This window comes from Musca autumnalis, unplaced genomic scaffold (genome assembly GCF_047663935.1).
Source record: "Musca autumnalis isolate F117 unplaced genomic scaffold, ASM4766393v1 scaffold_1, whole genome shotgun sequence".
Taxonomy (NCBI): domain Eukaryota; kingdom Metazoa; phylum Arthropoda; class Insecta; order Diptera; family Muscidae; genus Musca; species Musca autumnalis.
The window spans coordinates 89152430-89176258 of record NW_027411644.1 but is presented as its reverse complement, the minus strand read 5'-3'; the positions used below and the strand labels follow the sequence as shown (position 1 = coordinate 89176258).

The 23829-nt window shown below is 38.9% G+C and overlaps 1 protein-coding gene across 3 annotated transcripts in view; it reads right to left on the bottom strand.

Moving 5' to 3' along the window:
- rdx (BTB/POZ and MATH domain-containing protein rdx) overlaps window positions 1-23829 on the bottom strand; it is a 373257-nt gene that overhangs the window by 303258 nt on the left and 46170 nt on the right. For 2 of the 3 annotated variants that reach the window (XM_073984632.1, XM_073984621.1), the window contains one exon: window positions 10019-10816. The exons of the other annotated variant lie outside the window; for it this stretch is intronic. In XM_073984632.1, coding sequence (XP_073840733.1) covers window positions 10019-10032 — 14 coding nt within the window. In that variant the 5' untranslated portion in view covers window positions 10033-10816. The remainder of the gene's footprint in view (window positions 1-10018; window positions 10817-23829) is intronic. 3 annotated transcript variants of the gene reach the window in all.

Sequence of the window (23829 nt, the reverse complement as noted above, 5' to 3'; positions counted from 1 at the left end):
TTTCAAACAAAAAATCATTGATCATGGTGCGGTAACGATCTCCATTGACCGTAACGCGAGCTCCGGCCTCATTTTTGAAGAAATAAGGTCCGATGATGCCACCAGCGTGAAAACCGCACCATACGGTGCATTTTTCTGGATGTAATGGAGTCTGTAGGGTCTCTTGTGGATTGGTCTCACTCCATATGCGGCAATTTTGCTTATTAACAAACCCGTTAAGCCAAAAATGCGCCTCATCGCTGAACACAATTTTGCGATAAAACAACGCGCGAATCGACGACTGATTTTCAAAGTAAATTTGGATAATTTCGTAGCGTTGTTCAAGCGTGAGTCTATTCCTGATGATTTGTCAGAGTATACTGAAACAAATAAAAAAATAAGTTTCATCAAAATTTAATTTTTTGTGTTACTTTTTACAATTTAAAGTTCTATCTAGCTTAAAAAAACACCCTATATACAAAAAAAAACTATGGGAACACTTTCTCACGTGTTAGAATAGTTCTGCTGGTATTCTAAGAGAAGTCCTTCGGGTATTTTATAAAAATATGTACCTTCTAATTCTTCATGAGTGGAAATGAAAAAAACCTTCGGTTGTAGGTTTTCTATGAAATTACCGTTTGGTTAATATATCTATCTTCACCTAGGTTTATGTTAATGGGTTTTATTTGTATCTGCACCAAAATCAAACAATGAAAATTTTACCAGAGTATAAAACAGGCACATTCTCCTGCAAAGACGGTGAAAGGAGTCTGGTAACTGATACAGATATCGTACTGAGGAACTGGAAGGAATATTTTATCAACAATTTAGTATCGAACATGGACAGCGATGAAGATACGAGGGGCACTAAAAACCTTCTGGCCTAAGCAACACGCAGTGTCGCCAGGCGTTATTTGAGTTGTTTTTTTTTTTTTTTTTTGAAGTTTGAAAGTATTCAGGGTTTTTTTCAGCGACTTGATTGAGACACCTCCAAAACATGGTTTTTGAACGCTTTTACAGCATCTTCTGGCGACGAAAATAGTTGACCACGCTTTTTTTTCTTGATGTGCTGCAATCAAATGAAGTCATTGGATCCCCAGTCAGGGCTGTACGGCGCATGACCCATCAATTCCACGTTTTGTCCGATCAAACAGGCGCTGGTTTGAATCGTTGGGTGAGAGCTCGCATTGTCATGATGCAGAACGATTCGTCTTCTTTTGTTCGTTTTTCGAATTCCTCAGGAGACTTCATTCAAACAAATTGTAGTGTAATGCTCAGAATTAACCGTCCTACATTTCTCAAGCCGTATAGTCGCCACACGATCAGTTTTGCCAAAGAAGGTCTTCTTCCGTGGACAACTTTCGTTGGATTTGGCTCGTTTCGAAGACACCAACGGTCGATTACGGTTTTGTTTCGGGCTCCTAAGCATAGATCCAAGATTCGTCGTCTGTGACGATCTTATAAATGTCGTTTGAAGCACAGCGATTGTTTATACCCTCAGCATTTATGCTAACGAGGGTATATACACTTTCATACGGGCAAAATGTGCCTCATCGAAATAATGGTTTTAGACCCTAAGCATGTTTGGACGAAATGTGTTTCAGACAATTTGGAGTCGATTGAGCAATGTCCGTCCGTCTGTCTGTCTGTCTGGCTGGAGCGCACGATAACTCTCGAACGGATGAACCGATTCGGTTCAAATTTTGACTTTCGTAATATTCTGCCCAAACTTAGTTTAAGTGCGAAGATGGGCAATATCGGTCCACTCCTTCCGGTACCTCCCCCACAAAAGTTCGAAAATGTTCGGAAAATTTGTGCGCACGATAACTCTTGAAGGGAGTAACCAATTTGGTCCATACTTTGCCCATCGTAAAATGTGTACCAGACTTAGATAATGTTTCAATATAGACTCAATCGGCCTACTCCTTCGGGTATCTCCCACACAAAATTTCGGAAAAGTTCAGTTTAGGGCCATCTCTCGAATCGCTTTGATTTTTGTTTTAGCAACTTGTATTCACTGCCTTCCATACGACGGTACAAGTTTCATTAGGGGCAAGTCCATACTTCCTAAGAAAATAGCCTGACTGTTGCAAAAAGCCCCTATTACACCGTGTGAGGTGGTTGGAGCGCAAGATAAATCTAGAACGGATCTGCCGATTCGGTACAAACTTTTGCCTTATTTTGTCCAAACTTAGTTTAAGTTTGAAGATAAGCCATATCGGTCCAATCCTTCAGGTAAATCCCCCACAAAAGCTCAAAAATTTTCGGAAAATTTGTTCATACGGTAACTCTTGAAGGGAGTGGCCGAATTGGTCCATACTTTACACATCCTAATATATCTACTAGATATAGATCAGGTTCAAATATAGACTAGATTTGTCCACTCCATCCGTTACCTCCCACACAAAATTTTGTTCATTGTTCATAAGTTCATTTTAAGACCTGCTATCGAATCACTTTGATTTTTGTTGAAGCAACTTGCATTCTCTGCCTGAATTACGATAGTAAACGTTTTTTCAGGGGCAAGTCCATACTTCTTGAGCAAACATCCCGAAGGGTGTAAAAACCCCCTATGGCACCATATGTAGTGGCTGGAGATCCACTTCCAAAATGGTCAATGTAGTTCCATTCCTTTTAGTATCTCCTCCGAACTTGTTTTGTCTACAATTTCTTTGCACAAATCCACAAGAGCCTATTTTGAGCGATTGACCAATTTAACATGGCGATCTTGCATTATCCGTTCACGCACGGCTTCATTTTTTTCTGGAACAATGGCCGATTTTGGGCGACAATCACGACCTTCGTTTTTTGCGAGTATCGGTCACGATTGAATTCATTAAACCAGTTTTTCATATTGATATAGGAAGTCCCTTTCTCGACATACAAAGATTAAATTTGATTGATGCACTCTTACCGTCATAATCCACGTCGAAAATTGTGAAAAGTTATAGAACGAAAATTTTTTTGCAAAGTGATTTTTTCAATCCACTTTACACAACACATGGTCGTATATCAAACTGTCCTGAGTACGCTTAGGCTAAAAACTGTCAAACTTTCCAAAAACAATTGTCAAATGACCCCTGGCGACACTGCGTGTTGCCTAGGCCAGAAGGTTTTTAGTACCCCTCTTACTACAGAACCAATCCCAATCGATGACATTGAGTGTTTACCATCTAGCCAAAGTGAGGTCATGACAGCAATTAATCGACTAAAGAACAATAAGGCAGCAGGAGCTGACGGGCTGCCTGCCGAAATTTTCAAAAACTATGGTAAAGATAATTCAACATTTGATTAATAAAATAGGTGGCAGGATGAATTCATACCCAACGTTTTGAGCCTCAGTCTACTATGTCCCGTGCACAAGAAATGGCACAAGACGTTTTGTGGCAACAACAGGGCATAAGTCTCTTAAATATCGCACATAAAGTGCTGTCTAGTGTACTGTATGAACGACTAAAAGCTATGGTCAATGGAATAATCGGATCGTACCAAAGAAGTTTTAGACCACATGTTTGTCGACAGTAAGGCCGCCAGAGCCCAATAAGGTGAAACGTGTTACAAGACATGGCTGAGTTTGACATTCCTCTGTAATATTGATGAAATTATGCTGGATAACATTAACCGGTACAATATCAATAGTTAAAATAGAAAAGAGCCTCTCTGAACCTGTTTATATCAAACAGGATTTCAGAGAGGGCGATAGTATATCGTGTGGTATATTTAATCTCTTTCTGGATGCCTAGGACAACACAAAGGACCCACTATTAATAAGTTATTTGACTGACAGGCATCCTTACAGGACACCTAGGGCTATGAGCGCACCTTCACAAGCCTTTCTCCACAAAATCGGGACATAGTTTACCATAGACTGGCCAATTGCTTTGTAAGAGGTCAACAAGGTTCATGTGTTGCCGGCCAACAACTTTTGGACTTTCTTCCCACTTGTGATTTTATTGCAAATAGCTGACTTGCGCGAACGACTTAAACATGCTATCGAATGTTACAACCAATATTTTGGGGTAGTTAGTGGTCGGAATCAGGACACCATTGACCAATAGTTCAGTGGAAGCCTCATTTCAATCGTCCATGTGGTGAACAGTGTGGTAGTGGATTTAGCTGCGGATATTTTCCTATTTCTCAGAAGGGACAAGTAAAAAAACTATCAGTCGGCTTTGCAGAGATATACCCTCAGCTTATGTGAATTGAAACATGCATCTACGGGCAGATCGAATGTATTTAGGATCTTTTCAGAATTTTGTAGCTCTTTTTACACATTTGAACTTACAGACAAAAATGTGGATTAGGATTAAAGTTCAAAAGCGTTGCGCAGGAGGTACTAAAAGAATGGACCGACATAGTCCATTATGAAAGTGGATCTTATTTGGGGAGTCATATCTTTTCGATAGATATCGCACCCACTAGTCATTTCAGCGGGTCATCGTATAACTTTTGGACCAGTATGCCTGGAAGCATGGACTTGCCCACGGTTAACATAATATTGCTGTAAACAGGACCACCACGAATAGCATCGGTATAAATTTCCAAAGGATCTTCGAACAGACCCTTAACTGCACTTAAACAAAAATGTTGAACTTTTGCAGGGAAAGTACCTTAAGGAGAGGACCAATATGGACCCTTTTAGATGTTAAACTAAATTTGGACACAATATTAGAAGATCCAAAGTTTGGACCAAATTGGTTACCCCTTTCAAGAAAGTATTGGGGGGAAGTACGGGAAGTTGTAGACCGGTGGTATTGCCCTTCTTCAAACTGAAACTATGTTTGGACAAAATATAACGAAGGTCAAATTTCCGACCAAATCTGTTGACCAGTTCGAATGCTATGGTGCCATAGGGATTTTTACAACTTTCGGGATATTTTCTCAGGAAATATTTACTGAAAAAACTTGTCCCATCGTAAAGGGAGTCAGTGAATGCATGTTGCTTCAACAAAAATCAAAGTGATTCGAGAGCAGGTCCTAAAGTGAACTTATCCGAAATTTTGTGTGGGAGGTACCCGAAGGAGTGGACAAATATAGTCCATATTCGAACCTGATATATACCTGGTAGATATATTAGGGTGTGTAAAGTATGGACAAAATCAGCCACTCCCTTCAAGAGTTATCGTGCGCACAATTTTTCCGAACATTTTTGAACTCTTGTGGGGAGGTATCTGAAGGATTGGACCATTATTTCGATGAGGCACATTTTGCCCGTATGAAAGTGTATATACCCTCGTTAGCATAAATGCTCAGGGTATAACAACTGCACTAAATCAGCTATGTACACATTTAACGTATCACAATGTCATCGACGACAAGACCTGAAACCAAGATCGTACAATCATTCGCATACACCGCCTGGAAGGTGTAGAGTTTCAGAAAGGTAGAGGTTAAACAGTTCCTCCGCCTCAGAGATCTTCCTGTTTCACTCACGAGTTGTGGACTTCTACAAATACCACAAACGACTGGCGTCCATACCTGTACTTGATTATCCAAAGTTTCAAAAATGACTGGAGGAAAGTGTTCTCTATGTCCTCGAACAACTTTGCATGGTTGTCGGTATCGTAGGCCTTCCATAGGTCAAAAGCCACCACGACTGTTAGTTAGCTCGCACGGACTGCTCTGGTTCAGTCCTCGACAGATATGTATGGATAAGGCGTGTAATGCTGTTCTTGTACTATGAATTTACCGGAATCCATGTTGATGTTGGGCAACGGGAAAGCAGTTCCTCATCGTGAGAAGAAGTAGTGTCTTAGAATCTTTGCTACTGGCGACAGGAGGAAAATGGACTTCAGTAGCAAGACCATCCTGCCACTTTTCTAGGCTTCTGGTACAATATGGGTGGCGGTCGATAGGTTGAGGACCCTTGTTAAATACTTAACTCCGGGTCCATTCATTTGATTGAGCATTACCACTGATATTCCGGGAGGACCCAACGCTTTGAATGATTTCGCGTCTCGGACGACGTCTGCAACATAGTTCACCGTATATTGTGGTTGTATCTCCTCGCCTGGGAGGGTTCTTCTTATACGCCGTAGTACATTCCTTTTCGTCCTTTCACTCGCGGGATGCTCTATAAACTGCCGGTCATTCTTCTTTCCCGCATTCGAGAGTGATTTAACCGTTGCCCACAATTAAAATAATCCTGTGCTAATGTTGCATTCCTTCAGGTGGTCTAGTCACTTTTTCCGCTTATATTTGCCTACAATCATGTTGACTGTCAGAGGGGTTTTCTAACTCTTGAGTCTTCAGGGTTCATAAGTCGAAGCTCATCACGATCATTTGTTCTTCCCGTCACCTCCGCTGGGAAATTTAGTCTGATTTCGGATATTCGACCAGCAGTTATTTAGCGGCTGCTGCAGTGAAGATGTCCCAGAAAGTTCTTTCAGCTACCCAAGGATCTGAGGGATAGGGCAGCTCTCTGAAGCGGTGATTGGTAAATTCTCTGAACTCTTGCCAATTAGCTTTTCCATGGTTCAGAAAAGTACGGCGTTCGGAGATTATGAAGTCGGGTGGTCTATTTATGGAGGCGATTATAGGAAGATGGCCGGAGACAAGGGAAATGACCGGTTGTCAGGATACGACATTTATCAGACCTGTAGTGGAATTCTGTAACTCATTTTTTGAGTTACCGATAAAAATCGGTAGAATTAAAATTCGTATAACTTCGATAATTAAAGAAATTTTGCAGTAAGTTAACAACCAAAATAAAGCTGTCGTTAAGTCCTACCGATATCAATAGTGTTGTTAATTTTTGTTGGTACTTTTAATTCATAATTTTGCGTTTTTATTTTACCGATTTTTGTCGGTAACTCAAAAAATGTGTTACAGAATTCCACTACTGTAGTGCGATTCTCTAACACATTTTTGGAGTTACCGACAAAAACCGTTAAAACCAAAATGCTTTTAATTTCGGTAATTAACGATATTAGGTAAATTAACGACTAATAAAAAGTAGTCGTAAAGTTCCACCGATAGCAACAGCGTTGTCAACTTTTATTTGAACGTTTCAATCATAATTTTGCGTTTTAAAGTTACCGATTTTTGTCGGTAACTCAAAAAATGAGTTTGAGAATCCCACTACTGATGCCACAATGGTGATATCTGACGAGCTGTGGCAATATCCTCTTTTCATCGTAGGAGCGTCTTCATCTCTATGCCTGTACGGACAAAGAGCTCTGAGCAGACATTCCGGGTAAATTGCCGGTCCTATAGCGGAAAATACACGAACATTCTGACATTCCTCCGAATCAAGCCGCCGCATAACGGCAAATTTTCCGAAAATATTTCCTGGCCAAAACTCTAAAGATTAAAGGATTTTGACCTAACCTTGGGTACTTATGTTTGGGTTAATTATACCCTCAGCCGTTACGCTAACGAAATGTGCCTGATCGAAATAATGGTTTTAGACCCCAAGTATTTTTGGACGAAATCTGTTTCAGACAATTTGGAGACGATTATCTCTCGAACGCATCAACCAATTCGGTCCAAAATTTAGCATTCGAGCAATAAAAGTTCAACATTTTTGGGAAAAATGTTACGCACGATAATTCTCGAGGGTAGTAACCGAATAACCGTCATAACTCAGGCATAGATTATGTTTGACTATGTACTAAATCGGTATTTGGAAAATAGTACAGGTTGACAGCGCGTTGCGGATAGTTTTGAAATTTTTGCAACAAGTTCTCCTTGTGGCCCCTCTTACGACGGCGCAATTTGTTTGGGGGGCAAGTCCACACTTGCTGAGAAATTGACCCAAAAATTCGAAAAAAAAACCTATAGATGTCAGAAGTATTTTATTTACCTCTTTTCTTTAGGTCCGAGTCTGAGGGTACCTCTCCGTCGGTACAGCTGACTGTTATCCACCATAATATGGAGGGTATAATTAAATTTGTCATTCCGTTTGTAACACATTAAAATATTCATCGGAGACCCTATAAAGTATATATATTCTTGATCAGGGTAAAATTCTAAGTCGATATAACCGCGGCCGTCTGTCCGTCCGTCTGTTGAAATCAATATATAGCTCGCAATTTTTAAGATCGAGCTTTGTAATTTGGTATAGAAGTTTCTATTTCTCCTAGGATGTTTGGTATTGCAAATGGCCTATATCGGTCCACGTTTTGATATAGCCCCCATAGAACGGTACCACCTGATTTCTGGTATTTTGAAGGTTTTAGCCTTAATATCACACTGAAATGGCTGAAATTTGGTACATAGTCTTCCTTAGGGGTATAAAACTTTCCCTTAGAAATTTGTCGGTATAGGTCCACGCCAGCATATATCCCCGTAGAACGGTACCTCCCGATTTTCGGTATTTTGATGATGGTGGCCAAGTAATCCAACGAATTGGAAATTTGGTCTTCATTTGGGGTAATAAACGTTTCTTATGAAGTTTGTCGGTATCGGTCCACGCCTTAGTATAGCCTCCATAGAAGGGTAACTCCCTATTTCCGGTATTTTGAAGGTTGTGGTCTCATTATCACACCGAAATTGCTGAAATTGTATACTTTGTCTTCGTTGGTGGTATAAAGCTTTCTCCCAGAAATTTGCCGGTATATGTCCACGCCTTCATATAGCTGCCATAGAACGGTACCTCCCGATTTTCGGTATTGCGAAGGTTTTAGCTTCATTATCACACCGAAATGGTTGAAATTTGGTACTTAGTCTTCGTTGGAGGTATAAAGCTTTCTCGGTATAGGTCCACGCCTTCATATAGACCCCATATAACGCTATCACCCGATTTTCGGTAATCGCGAAGGTTTTAGCCTCATTATCACACCGAAATTTGGTGCTTAGTCTTCGTTGGTGGTATAAAGCTTTCTCCCAGAAATTTGTCGGTATATGTCCACGCCTTCATATTGCTGCCATATAACGTTACCACCCGATTTTCGGTATTTTGAAGGTTGTGGCCACAGCAACCCACCGAAATGATTGAAATTTGGTATTTTGTCTTCATTTGGGATATTAAACGTTCCATATGGAATTTGTCGGTATAGGTACATGCCTTCATATAGCCCCCATATAACGTTACCACCCGATTTTCGGTATTGTGAAGTTGAAATTTGGTGATTAGTCTTCGTTGGGGGTATAAAACGTTCTCCCAGAAATTTGTCGGTATAGGTCCACGCCTTAGTATAGCCTCCATAGAAGGGTACCTCCCTATTTCCGGTATTTTGAAGGTTGTGGTCTCATTATCACACCGAAATGGCTGAAATTGTATACTTAGTCTTCGTTGGTGGTATAAAGCTTTCTGCCAGAAATTTGTCGGTATAGGTCCACGCCATCATATAGCCCCCGTAGAACGGTACCTCCCGATTTTCGGTATTTTGAAGGTTGTGGCCACAGCAACCCACCGATATGGTTGAAATTTGATATTTAGTCTTTGTTGGGGGTAAAAACCTTTTTGACTGAAATTCGTCGGTATAGGTCGATATAGCGCCCCCATAGAACGGTACCTCCCGATTTTCGTAATTCTGAAGGTTGTGACGTCAATATCCCACCGATAGACTAAATTTGCTATTTAGTCTTCCATGGGGTTATAAAATAGTCCAGAAGAGAATTAACAGTATAGGTACGAGGGTTCCTATATCCCCCATAGAAGCGTACGTCTTGATTTTCGGTATTTTGAAGGTTTTACCAAAATATCGGAAATTTGGCGTTTAGTCTTCTTTGAGTCTAAAAACATTCCGACAGACATTTGTAGGTATTGATCGACGTTTTGATATGGCCCCCATGAACGGTACCTCCCGAATTTCGGTATTTTGAAGGTATGCAATACTTGTTTTACCGAACTTGCTGAAATTTGGTATTTAGTCTTCTTCATAAACGAAAGGAAACTAATTTTTCCATTTTACTTCAATACAACTCATGGTGGAGGGTATAACAAGTTCGACCTGGCCCAACTTAACGGAGTTCTTACTTGTTTTTTTTACTTTTTAAATTCTAAGATGAGGCCATTTAGCTGACTGATTCTTTATTTAACTTATCATTTATCAATTTGATATTTTATTTTTTTATTTATTTTCTCAAATCTTACCTGGCCAGGGCCATTCTAACATGGGAAAGACTTCCGAGAGGTAACGATATTGAATCCACTTTGAAGAAATTTCGATAAAAATCCACTTTGTCGAAAAAATGAATTCACAAATTTCAGTTGCTGTTTAAGAAATTTTCACCACAATAGGTTTTTATTAATATTAGATTTTTTTTTTTTTTGAAAACTATTATTTTAATTTCTATAATACTGACTGCTTGCTGGATACATTTGTTTTTATTTTAAAAATATTTTTCTTATTAATAGATTGTTTTGTTATAATTTATTTTTTATTTCTTTTTCATATTTCAACTTTTGTTTGTTTTCATATTTCTCCATATTTGTTGGTTTTTAATTCATTTTCTATTTTTGGTTTGTTTATAATTTTAAATTATTAATTTGTTGCAGTTGATAAAATATTTATTTGTGTGCAAAAGTTTGTTTGTTTATTTTTTTTATATTTGTTGCTTTTAGTTTTTTTTTTCTTTTCTCAAAATTTAGTTGTTTGTTTTAAGTTCCAATTACGTTTCATGTCATTGCTTCGCCGCTGATTAATGTTTGCTGCTGCTGCTGTTAAATATTTGTTGTGGTTGTCGTAGATGTTGTTATTGTTGTTAGTTGTTATTTTAGTTACTTGTTTGTTATTGTTTTAATTTGTGATTTGTTTTTAATTATGCACATTAAAATTTGTAGATCACTCTGAAACATTACCGGACGACACATCGACAGACAAGCAGACAAAAGCGCGACAACAATGACACAAACCTCCAAAATCAGAAAATTTAACAACTCAATAACAACCTTTAAGTAGAAGGAGAAGAAGAAGAGAAAAACATAAAAATAAGAATTAAGAACAAAAATGCAAATGTTTTTTTTTTTTCGTTTTTAAACCAAAACTAAAAGTTACCAAAAACGTTTTTGCCAACTCAAGGTAATGATGAATGGATGAATTCGTTTTCAAAATTTTGTAGTTTGCTGAATTTGATGTTTTAAATTTTTAATTCAAATTTCGTATTGTATGCTGATTTTTAAGAACAAATTTTATGGTCTTATTTTTAATTGGCAATTTAAGCCAAACAAAATTATAAAAATAATAATACACAATTACGTGCCATCAGAGAAGCAGGTGTGTGTCGGTGTGTGTGTGTGTGTGTGTTTGCATTCGTGCATGTTTATTTTGTTGCACTTTAGCTTTTCCTCATCTGAAACTGAAACAAAATTAAATAATAACAATAAAAGCAACTCATAACACCATAGCGGCAGCAGCCACGCAGCAGCACCAAGCAAATAGGAAGATATAATTCCAATGTTATATTTTTTAGTTTCCAATGTTAAACCCATTTTGTTGTTATTGTTTTTTTTCACATCTAAAATTCAATGTTTCAATAATTACGGAAATGAAGGATTTTGAGGTGAAATTGTAATGTGCAACTTTATTGTATATGTGTCTGTGTGTGTGTATATGTGAAAATGTTGCATGTTGTTAAAGTTGCAAGGTGCAATTATAACTCGATAGTTGATTATTTTAAAGGTTTTTGAGGGACAAGAGACTCATGGGGCAATTTTAAGTCTGACACGCCCACACCAAAGTTTCCGTGAAAAATTGATGACAGCTAAATACTCTAAGCCTATGACTGTACAAAAACAACAACATGAGTGGTGGAGTTAATTTTAACAAGTAAATAAAAAATAATTAAAACAAGTAAGAATAGCTTTAAGTTCGGCCCGGCCGAACACTCCACCTGGAGTGGTATTAAAGTAAAATGGAACAATTAGTTTCCTTTCGTTTATGAAAAAGACTTAATACCAAATTTCAGCAATTTCGCTAAAACAATATCGCTAACCTTCAAAATACGGAAATTCGGGAGGTACCATTCTATGGGGGCTATATCACAACGTCGATGTATACCGACAAATTTCTGGCGTAAAGTTTTTAGACTCAAAGAAGACTAAATACCAAATTTACGATTTTTCAGTAGGATAATGTGGTTAAAACCTAAAAAATACCGTAAATCACGAGGTACGCTTCTATGGGGGATATAGGAAGACGTGGACCTATACTGATAATTCTGTTCTGGAACATTTTATAAATAACAAATTTCAGTCATTTCGGTAGGATATTAACGTCACATCCTTCACAATTATGAAAATCGGGAGGTACCGTTCTATGGGGGCTATATGGAAAAGTGGACCTATACCGACGAAATTCAGTCGGAAAGGGTTTTACTTCCAACGTAGAGTAAATACCAAATCTCAGCCATTTATGTTTGTTGTTGTGGCCACAACCCGCAAAAAAAGGAAAATCGAGAGGCACCGTTCTATGGGGGCTATATGAAGGCGTGGACCTATATCCAAAAATTTCATATAGAAAGTTTTATAACCCAAATGAGGACTAAATACCAAATTTCAGCAATATCGGAGAAATATTGAGGCTACAACCTTCAAAATACCGGAAATCGGGAGGTATCGTTCTTTGGGGCTATATGAAGGCGTGAACCCAAACCAACAAAGTTCTGGGGGAAAATTTTATATTCCCAACGAAGGCTACGTACCAAATGTTAGCCATTTCGGTGTGATAACGAAGCTAAAACCTTCAAAATACCGAAAATCGGGTGGTACCGTACTGTGGGGGCTGTATTAAGGCGTGGGCCTGTACCAACAAATTTCTGTGGGAAAGTTTTATTACCCGAACGAAGACTTAATACCAAATTCCAGCCACATTGGATGAATATTGAGGTCACAACCTTTAAAATACCGAAAATCGGGAGGTACCGTTCTAAGGGGGCTATCTGGAGGCGTGGACCTATACCGATAAATTTAGAGTGGAAAGGTGAATACTCCTAACGAAGACTAAATACCAAATTTCAGCCATTTCAATGAATTATTGTGGCCATAACATTCAAAATACCGAAAATCGGGAGGTACCGTTCTATGGGGGCTATGTGAAGGCGTGGACCCATACCAACAAAATTCTGGGGGAAAGTTTTATACCACCAACGAACACTTAATACCAAATTTCAGCCATTTCTGTGTGATAATACAGCAAAAACCTTCAAAATACCGAAAATCGGGTGGTACCGTTCTATGGGGGCTATATCAAAACGTGGACCGATGTAGCCCATTTGCAATACCAAACATCCTAGGAGTAATAGAAACTTCTATACTAAATTTCAAGCTCTGTCTTAAAAATTGCGAGCTGTATCTTGATTTTAACAGACGGACGGACGGACAAACGGACACGATTATATCCACTTAGAGTTTTACCCTGATCAAGAATAGATATACTTTATAGGGTCTCCGATGAATATTTCAATGTGTTACAAACGGAATGACAAATTTAATTATACCCTCCATATTATGGTGGAGGGTATAAAAATTAGTTACAGTGTTTTATTTATAAATGTACTTAAAACTAGAAAATAATTGTTCATGATGGAATCTCTAAAATAAAACGCTTGCCGTTTAATATTGTCACAAATTTTAATTCAAATGCAAGCGTTTTATTTGAGAGATTCCCTCATGAAAAAATATTTTCTAGTTTTAAGTACATTTATAAATGAAACACTGTAACTGATTTTTTTTAATTATTTGTTATTTTTAACTTATTTTTTTGCCACTGAGAAGCTCATAACAAGATTATAGCCAATTTAAGCCAAAAATGCAGATAAAATCCTTAAAATATCTGAAATCGAGTGGTACCGCTATATGGAGGCTATACCAAAATCTGGACCTGTGTCCAACATTTTTGGTGAGGAAGCTTCTGTACCATTCGGAACCCCAAATGCCAAACTACAACCAAGTCAGCCTTAAAATGAAGATAGAATCCTTAAAATACTTTTAATCGGGTGGTACCGCTATATGGGGGCTAAAAGAAAAAATAAGGGCATATTTTTAGGTTTTGGTTTCATATTCCTGTATTGTCATCCAAATCTGAAATGTGTGCAAAGTTTTAGTTCGATTGGTCAACTGCAACTGTGTGGAAAATGAGTTACTAGATTTGAACTAAACGGACACCAAAGAAAGTTAAATAAAACACTGTAAAAAGGGTTAAGTTCGGCGGGGCAAATTTCAAAGTAGCCCCAAAGAAGGCTAAACAAAATACCAAATGCCAGCCGCTTTGGTAAGATAATGGAAATATGGGAGGCGCATCAAAACGTCGGCTTATACCGAAAAATTCGAAGGGAAAAGCTTCAAAGAAGACTAAATACCAAATTTCAGCCATTTCGGTAAGTTAATGTGGCTAAAATCTTCAAAACACCGAAAATCGGAAGGTAGCGTTCTATGGGGGGTGCATCAAAACGTGGACCTATATCAATAAATTTCTGGGGGAAAATTAAAGTTGTAGTCCCAAAGAGGATTTAATACCAAATTTCTGCAGTTTCGGTGTGATAATGTGGCAAATACTTTGAAAATATCGAAAATCGGTAGGTACCGTTCTGTTGTCTATATAAAAAAACGTGGACCTATAGCAACAAATTTCTGAGAGAAATTTCAGCGCTCCATACGAAGACTAAATACGAAATTTCAGCCATTTCTGTGTGATAATGAAGCTAAAAACTTTAAAATACCGAAAATCGGGAGGTACCGTTTTTAGGGGGGGACGTTTTGTAGCCCCAACGAAGACTAAATACAAAATTTCAGTTGTTTCGGTAAGATAAGGCGACTAAAACCTTCAATATTCCGAAAACTGGAAGGTATGTTCTAAAGGGATTACATCAAAGCGAGGACTTAGACCGGCAAATTTCTAGGGGGAAAGCTTTGTAGACCCGAAGAAGAAATTTCAGCCATTTCGGTAAAATAATGTGGCTAAAATCTTCAAAATAACGAAAATCCGCAGGTACAATTATATGGGCGCAATATAAAAACGTGGACCTATACCGACAAATTTCTGGGGGAAAGTTTTGTAGTCTCCAAAGAAGGCTAAATACCAAATTCCGGCCGTTTCGGTAAGATAATGCTGTTAAAATCCTTAAAATACCGAAAATCGGATGGTACTGTTCTGTGCGGATTATATAAGGTCGTGAACCTCTGCCGACAAATTTCTGGGGGAATTTTTTTGTGGCGCCAAAGAAGGTTAACGTTCCAAATTTCAGCCGTTTCAGTAATATAATGTGGCTAGAATCTTCAAAATTCAGAAAATCAGGAGGTACTGTTCTATTGTAACTATATCAAAACATGGACCTATATCAACACATTTCTTGTGGAATTTTCAGCGATCCCAACGAAGACTGAAAACGAAATTTTAGTCATTTGAAGCTTAAAGCTTCAAAAGATCAAAAATCGGGAGGAATTGTTCTATGGGGGATATATCAAAACGTTGACCTATACCGGCAAATTTCTGGGGGAAAGTTTTGTAGTCCCAAAGACGACCATATATCAAATTTCAGCCATTTCGCTGAGATGATGCATCAAAAACCTTCAAAATATCGAAAATCAGGAGGTACAATTCTATGGCAGGTACATCAAGAAGGGGGCCCACACTGACAAATTTCTGGGGGGAAAGCTCTTTGTAGCCCAAAAGAAGACTAAAAAACAAATTTCAGCCGCTTCGGTGTGATGTGGCTAAAACCTTAAAAATATCGAAAATAGGTCAGTACAGTTCTATGGGGGCTATATGAAAACATGCACCCCTATTGTGACAAATTTTTGGGTGAAAGTTTTGTAGCCCCAAAGAAGACTAAATACCGAATTTCAATAATTTCAGTTTTGAAGCCCCCAAAGAAGACCATATATCAAATTCCAGCCATTTCGGTAAGATAATGTGACTAAAACTTTGAAAATACACAGAATCGTGCTTCGTCATTAGAATACGGGACTCCTCCGCAGAGCCTCCAACTGCAGCCGCACACGCCGCACTTAACACCAGCCATTGCTCCCTGAAAAGTCATCCTTTTTGCAATTTAATGGTAACTTCGGAGTCCAGGATATAGGTGATTTTATGAGTCAGAAAAACATCACGGTCACGGCGGTGCAGGAAACCAAACGCAACAACAACTACATCTTACAGCATTGTGATGGTTACAACGTACTTTTGAAGGATCGCACCAGAAGTGGTGGTGGGGGATTAGCTTTTCTATTACACCAGTCCACATGGAATGTATGGGGATGGGTCAGTCAGTTAGGTGTGCGACTGCAGAGGTAGAGTTTTTTAACATATACACCCCGACGATAAATAGCTGTACTACTGGTTATAGGCCTAAGATTAACCCCTTTTCGTTTAAAATCATTATTCCGTTAGGCTGAAGGTAAAACAATTTTTTTTTAAGTTTTTGTCTTTTTTCATTATTGAAACTTTCAACATTTTTGTGAAGTTTAAAAAGATTTACTTGGCAAACTGTATCTATCGTAGATACACGATAGATACAGTTTGCAATTAGAAATGTTTACGTTTCTTTTTAGTGTTCTTTATATTATTGCTGCTGTTGTTGTTTTTGTTACATTTCAATTTGCTTTTGACGAAGGTTCTTCCTATACTAAATAAAAATTCAAAAAGGCAACGTTCAAACGAAAGCACGAATACACTACCTCAGATGTACACAAATAAAAAAGGCTTGCTTGTGAGATACATAGATATCAGAATAGATAGAAAGAATGCGATTGGTATAGCGAAAAAGAGGGGAAATGGAAAAACCACATTTTGACTCAGGGGCATAATAAACAAATAAAATCAATTATTTAAAAAAAAGAAGTGAAAGAAATTAGAAAAATGTTTTAATGCAATTCGATTTTGGGAATAGCTTGGGGCCAAAAATTTTACATAGCCATGCCAATGAAATTATCTAAAAATCAAGGCCATTGGTTTTAGGAATTACAGGTGTGAAATTTTGCAAATTTATACCAAAAATTAATTTATTTTTTTATCTTTTGGTTGACACTTTGACTGACAATTTAATGATTGGCAAAATAACATTTAAAAAAATATCAAAAACAAACGAAAATGTTTGAGAAAAAATAAATACAGTTAGAAAACTGAATGTTTGCAAAATAAAAAATTATTATACAATTTGAAATGAAACGCCGCATAGTGATTTGAATCGATTTATTCAGGCCAAAACTTTAACTTTAACAATTTTCGTTGCTTGACAGGTAACAAACATTTCAGTACTTCCTTCAAAATTAAAAAAAAAAAACAAGGAAAAAGTAAACAAGTAAAAACTGCTATAGTTCGGCCAGGCCGAACTTGTTATACCCTCCACCAGGAGTTGTATTGAATAAAATGGAATTATTACTTTCCTTTTGTTTATAAAGAGGACTAAATACCAAATTTCAGCATGTTCGGCAATACAATGTGGCTAACTTTCAAAATACCGAAATTCGGGAGGTACATTTCCATGGGGGCTATAACAAACCGTCGATGTATACCTACAAATTTCTAGCGGAAAGTTTTTAGATTCAAAGAAGACTAAATACCAATTTTCCGATATTTCGGTAAAACCTTCAAAATACCCAAAATCAAGAGGTGCGCTTCTATGGGAGATATAGGAACCCGCGGACCTATACTAATAATTCTCTTCTGGTATATTTTTTAAACCAACGGCAGACTAAATAGCAAATTTCAGTCATTCGAGAGGATACTGACGTCACAACCTTCACAATTACGAATATCGGGAGGTATCGTTCTACGGGGGCTATATCGAAAAATGGACCTATACCGACGAGTTTCAGTCAGAAAGGCATATACCTACAACAAAGACTAAATACCAAATTTCAGCCATTTTGGTGGGTTGCTGGGTCCACAACCTACAAAATACCGAAAATCGGGAGGTACCGTTCTATGGAGGCTATATGAAGGCTTGGACCTATACCGACAAATTTCATATGGAAAATTAAATAACCCAAATGAAGACCAAATGCCACATTTCAGCCATTTCGGTGGATTATTGTGGCCACAACCTTCAAAATACCGAAAATCGGGAGGTAGAGTTCTATGGGGGCTATATGAAGGAGTGGACCTATCTCTGGGGGAAAGTTTTGTGCCCCCAACGAAGACTAAGTACCAAATATCAGCAATTTCGGTGTTATAATGAGGCTAAAACCTTCAAAATACAGAAAATCGGGCGGTACCGTTCTATGGGGGCTATATGAAGGCGTGGGCCTATACAAAAGTTTTCACGTGGAAAGTTTTATACCCCCAACGAAGACCTAATACAAAATTTCAGCCATTTCGGTGGATTATTGGGGCCACAACCTTCAAAATACCGAAGATCGGGTAGTACCATTCTATGGGGGCTATATCAAAACATGAACCTATACCGACAAATTTCATATGGAACTTCTAATACCCAAAATAAATACCAAGTGCCAAATTTCAGTCATTTCGGTGGATTATTGTGGCCACAACCTTCAAAATACAGAAAATCGGGAGGTACCGTTCTATGGGGGCTATATGAAGGTGTGGACCTATACCAACAAATTTCTGGGGGAAAGTTTTGTACACCCAACGAAGACTAAGTGCCAAATTTCAGCCATTTCGGTGGGATAATTAGGCTAAAACCTTCAAAATACCGAAAATCGGGAGGCGCCATTCTGTGGGGGCTATATCAAAAAGTGGACCGATATAGCCCATTTGCAAAACAAATTACAAAGCTCTATCTTAAAAATTGCGCACAATTTTTCCGAACATTTTTGAACTTTTGTGCGCAAATATATCTTCTGTAACATTCATTACTTTTTGCAAAACGAAGAGTTAGCATCACTGTCATTTTATTGTTGTTTATAAATGAGAGCCTTGCCGTAACTGCGCATAACCTTTCAGCTGTGTATTTAGATGAGAGTTGTATACTATTCTGAGAGGTTTTCCTTATTTATTATGGTTCTCTTTTTACTGTTTTTTATTATTGTTATTTCTTTTTCTTATTTCCCACCCAATATTCTTCCCCACGCCATTAACAAACAATTAATTTACGACAGCAGAGCAACAACAACAACCACGACTAAAATAATAGCCACTACTAAGCGCGTGAATAAAATACACACTTTACTGTTAATGATGAAGCACATGTTTTTGTTAGGTTTGTTTTGTTGTTTTTTATTTATTTATTTTTGTTTACTTTTTCAATAACGTTTTACTCTCTTATTCTCATATTTTAGAAGAGTTTGTATTTCATTCATTTTTTTTTTTTGCAGTGATAAACGAAGGAGCTAAAAAATAGAAAGATGATAGCCATTACTACTCATTGCAGGTGCTAAGAGGGTGGCATGAAAGGAATACCAGAACAAATTAGAGTTGTACCAAAGGAACTATATGGAACTATCTCGTTTACTTCGCAGTTCCGAGGCCTGCATTTTTTTTCTTTGAACAAACTGCGTATACTTAATGTCACACGTTACATTACATGATGTTACTCATACGTTTTGGAACTAGTACAAGGAACTAGATTACCTAACTCTAGAACAAATGTTACCACAACTTTTCTTTAAGAAGACCACATACTCTATTCGAATGGCTCTGGGACTTCCATTAGAAAACCTCATGGACTTCTATCAGAAGACCTCATGGTCTTCTATGAGAGACCTCTTGGTCTTTCTATTAGAAGACCTCATGGTATTCTATGGGAAGACCTCATGGTTTTCTATGGGAAGACCTCATGGTCTCCTATGGGAAGACCTCATGGTTATCTATGAGAAGACCTCACGGTCTTCTATGGGAAGTCCTCATGGTCTTCTATGGGAAGTCCTCATGAGAAGACCTCATGGTCTTCTATGAGAAGACCTCATGGTCTTCTATGAGAAGACCTCATGGTCTTCTATGAGAAGACCTCATGGTCTTCTATGGGAAGACCTCATGGTCTTCTATGGGAAGACCTCATAGTCTTCTATGGGAAGACCTCATGGTCTTCCATGGGAAGACTTCATGGTCTTCTATGGGAAGACCTCATGGTCTTCTATGAGAAAACCTCAAGATCTTCTATTAGAAGACCCCATGGACTTCTATGAGAAGACCTCAGGGTCTTCTATAAGTAGACCTCATGGCCTTCTCTTAAAAGACCTCATGGTCTTCTGTTGGAAGACCTCATGGTCTTCAATAGAAGACCTCATGGTCTTCTATGGGAAGACCTCATGGTCTTCTATTGGAAGACCTCGTGGTCTTCTATGGGAAGACCTCATGGTCTTCTATGGGAAGACCTCATGGTCTTCTATGGGAAGACCTCATGGTCTTCTATGGGAAGACCTCATGGTCTTCTATGGGAAGACCTCATGGTCTTCTATGTGAACCCCTCATGGTCTTCTATGAAAAGACCTCATGGTCTTCTATGAGAAGACCTCATGGTCTTCTATGAGAAGACCTCATGTTATTCTATGAGAAGACCCCATGGTCTTCTATGAGAAGACCTCATGGTCTGCTATGAGAAGACCTCATGGTCTTCTATGCGAAGACGTCATGGTCTTCTATGCGAAGACCTCATGGTCTTCTATGAGAAGACCTCATGGTCTTCTATGAGAAGACCTCATGGTCTTTTATGAAAAGACCTCATGGGCTTCTATGAGAAGACCCCATGGTCTTCTATGGGAAGACCTAATGGACTTCTATGGGAAGACCTCATGGTCATCTATCAGAAGACCTCATGGGCTTCTATGAGAAGACCTCATAGTCTTCTTTGAGAAGACCTCATGGTCTTCTTTGACCATGAAACCTCACGGTTTTCTACGATAAGACCTCATTGGTCTTCTATGGAAAGACCTCATGGTCTTCTATGGGAAGACCTCATGGTCATTTATCAGAAGACCTCATGGTCTTTTATTAGAAGACCTCGTGGTCTTTTATTAGAAGACCTCGTGGTCTTTTATTAGAAGTCCTCGTGGTCTTCTATGAGAAGACCTAATGGTCTTCTATGGAAAGACCTCATGGTCTTCTATAGGAAGACCTCATGGTCATCTATCAGAAGACCTCATGGTCTTCTATGCGAAGACCTCATGGTCTTCTATGAGAAGACCTCATGGTCTTCTTTGAGAAGACCTCATGGTCTTCTTTGAGAAGACCTCATGGTCTTTTATGAAAAGACCTCATGGTTTTCTATGAGAAGACCTCATTGGTCTTCTATGGGAAGGCCACATTGGTCTTCTATGGGAAGGCCACATTGGTCTTCTATGGAAAGACCTCATGGTCATCTATTAGAAGACCTCATGGTCTTTTATTAGAAGACCTCGTGGTCCTTTATTAGAAGACCTCGTGGTCTTCTATGAGAAGACCTAATTGTCTTCTATGAGAAGACCTAATGGTCTTCTATGGGAAGACCTCATGGTCTTTTATTAGACGACCTCAGGGTCTTCTATGAGATGACATCAGGGTCTCATATGAGAAGACCTCATGGTCTTCTATGAGAAGGACTCATGGTCTTCCATGAAAAGACCTCATGAGCTTCTATGAGAAGACCTCATGGTCTTCTTTGAGAAGACCCCATGGTCTTCTATGAGAAGACCTCATAGTCTTCTATGAGAAGACCTCATGGTCTTCTATGAGAAGACCTCATGGTCTTCTTTGAGAAGACCTGATGGTCTTCTATGAGAAGACCTCATGGACTTCTTTGAGAAGACCTCATGGTCTTCTTTGAGAAGACCTCATGGTCTTCTATGAGAAGACCTCATGGTTTTCTATGAGAAGACCTCATGGTTTTCTATGATAAGACCTCATTGGTCTTCTAGGGAAAGACCTCATGGTTTTCTATGGGAAGACCTCATGGTCATCTATCAGAAGACCTCATGGTCTTTTATTAGAAGACCTCGTGGTCTTTTATTAGAAGTCCTCGTGGTCTTCTATGAGAAGAGCTAATGGTCTTCTATGGAAAGACCTCGTGGTCTTCTATAGGAAGACCTCATGGTTTTCTATGAGAAGACCTCATTGGTCTTCTATGGGAAGGCCACATTGGTCTTCTATGGAAAGACCTCATGGTCATCTATCAGAAGACCTCATGTTCATCTATTAGAAGACCTCATGTTCATCTATTAGAAGACCTCATGGTCTTTTATTAGAAGACCTCGTGGTCTTTTATTAGAAGACATCGTGGTCTTCTATGAGAAGACCTCGTGGTCTTCTATGAGAAGACCTAATGGTCTTCTATGGGAAGGCCTCATGGTCTTCTATGGGAAGACCTCATGGTCTTTTATTAGAAGACCTCAGGGTCTTCTATGGGAAGACCTCATGGTCTTCTATTGGAAGACCCCATGGTCTTCTATGGAAAGACCTCATGGTCTTCTATGGGAAAACCTCATGGTCCTCTATAGGAAGACCTCATGGTCCTCTATGGGAAAACCTCATGGTTTTCTATGGGAAGTCTTATATTTGAAGACCGCATGGTCTTCTATTAGAAGACATCATGGTCTTCTATGAGAAGACCTCATGGTCTTCCATGAGAAGACCTCATGGTCTTCTATAAGAAGACCTCATGGTCCTCTAAGGGAAATCCTCATGGATTTCTATGGGAAGTCTTCTATAAGGAGACCTCATGGTCTTCTATGAGAAGACCTCATGGGCTTTTATGAGAAAACCTCATGGGCTTCTATGGGAAGACCTCTTGGTCTTCTATGGGAAGACCTCATGGTCTTCTATTGGAAGACCCCATGGTCTTCTATGGAAAGACCTCATGGTCTTCTATGGGAAAACCTCATGGTCCTCTATAGGAAGACCTCATGGTCCTCTATGGGAAAACCTCATGGTTTTCTATGGGAAGTCTTATATTTGAAGACCGCATGGTCTTCTATTAGAAGACATCATGGTCTTCTATGAGAAGACCTCATGGTCTTCTATGAGAAGACCTCATGGTCTTCGATGAGAAGACCTCATGGTCTTCTATAAGAAGACCTCATGGTCCTCTATGGGAAATCCTCATGGATTTCTATGGGAAGTCTTCTATGAGGAGACCTCATGGCCTTCTATGAGAAAACCTCAGGGTCTTCTATGAGAAGACCTCAGGGACTTCCAATAGGAGACCTCAGGGTCTTCTATGAGGAGACCTCATGGTCTTCTATGAGAAGACCTCATCTTCTTCTATGAGAAGACCTCATGGACTTCTTTGAGAAGACCTCATCGTCTTCTATGAGAAGACCTCATCGTCTTCTATGAGAAGACCTCATCGTCTTCTGTGAGAAGACCTCGTGGTCTTCTAAGAGAAGACCTCAGGGTCTTCTATGAGGAGAGCTCATCGTATTCTATGAGAAGACCTCATCGTCTTTTATGAGCAGACCTCATGGCCTTCTATGAGAAGACCTCATGGTCTTCTATGAGAAGACTTCATGGTCTTCTATGAGAAGACTTCAAGGTCTTCTATGAGAAGACCTCAAGGTCTTCTATGAGAAGACCTCAAGGTCTTCTATAAGAAGACCTCATGGTCTTCTATGAGAAGACCTCATGGTCTTCTATAAGGAGACCTCATGGTCTTCTATAAGGAGACCTCACGGTATTCTATGGGAAGACCTCATGGTCTTCTATTAGAAAACCTCTTGGTCTTCTATGAAAAGACGTCAGGGTCTCCTATGAGAAGAAATCAGGGTCTTCAATGAGGAGACTTCATGGTATTCTATTAGAAGACTTCATAGTCTTCTATGGGAAGACCTCATGGTATTCCATGAGAAGTCCTCATGGTCTTTTATTAGAAGACCTCATGGTCTTCTATGGGAAGACCTCTTGGTCATCTATGGGAAGACCTCATGGTATTCTATTGGGAGACCTCATGGCCTTCTCTCGGAAGACCTCATGGTCTTCTATTAGAAAACCTTATGGTCACCTATTAGAAGACCTCATGGTCTTCTATGAGAAGACCTCAAGGTCATCTATGGGAAGACCTCATGGTCTTCTATGAGAAGACCTCAGGCTCTTC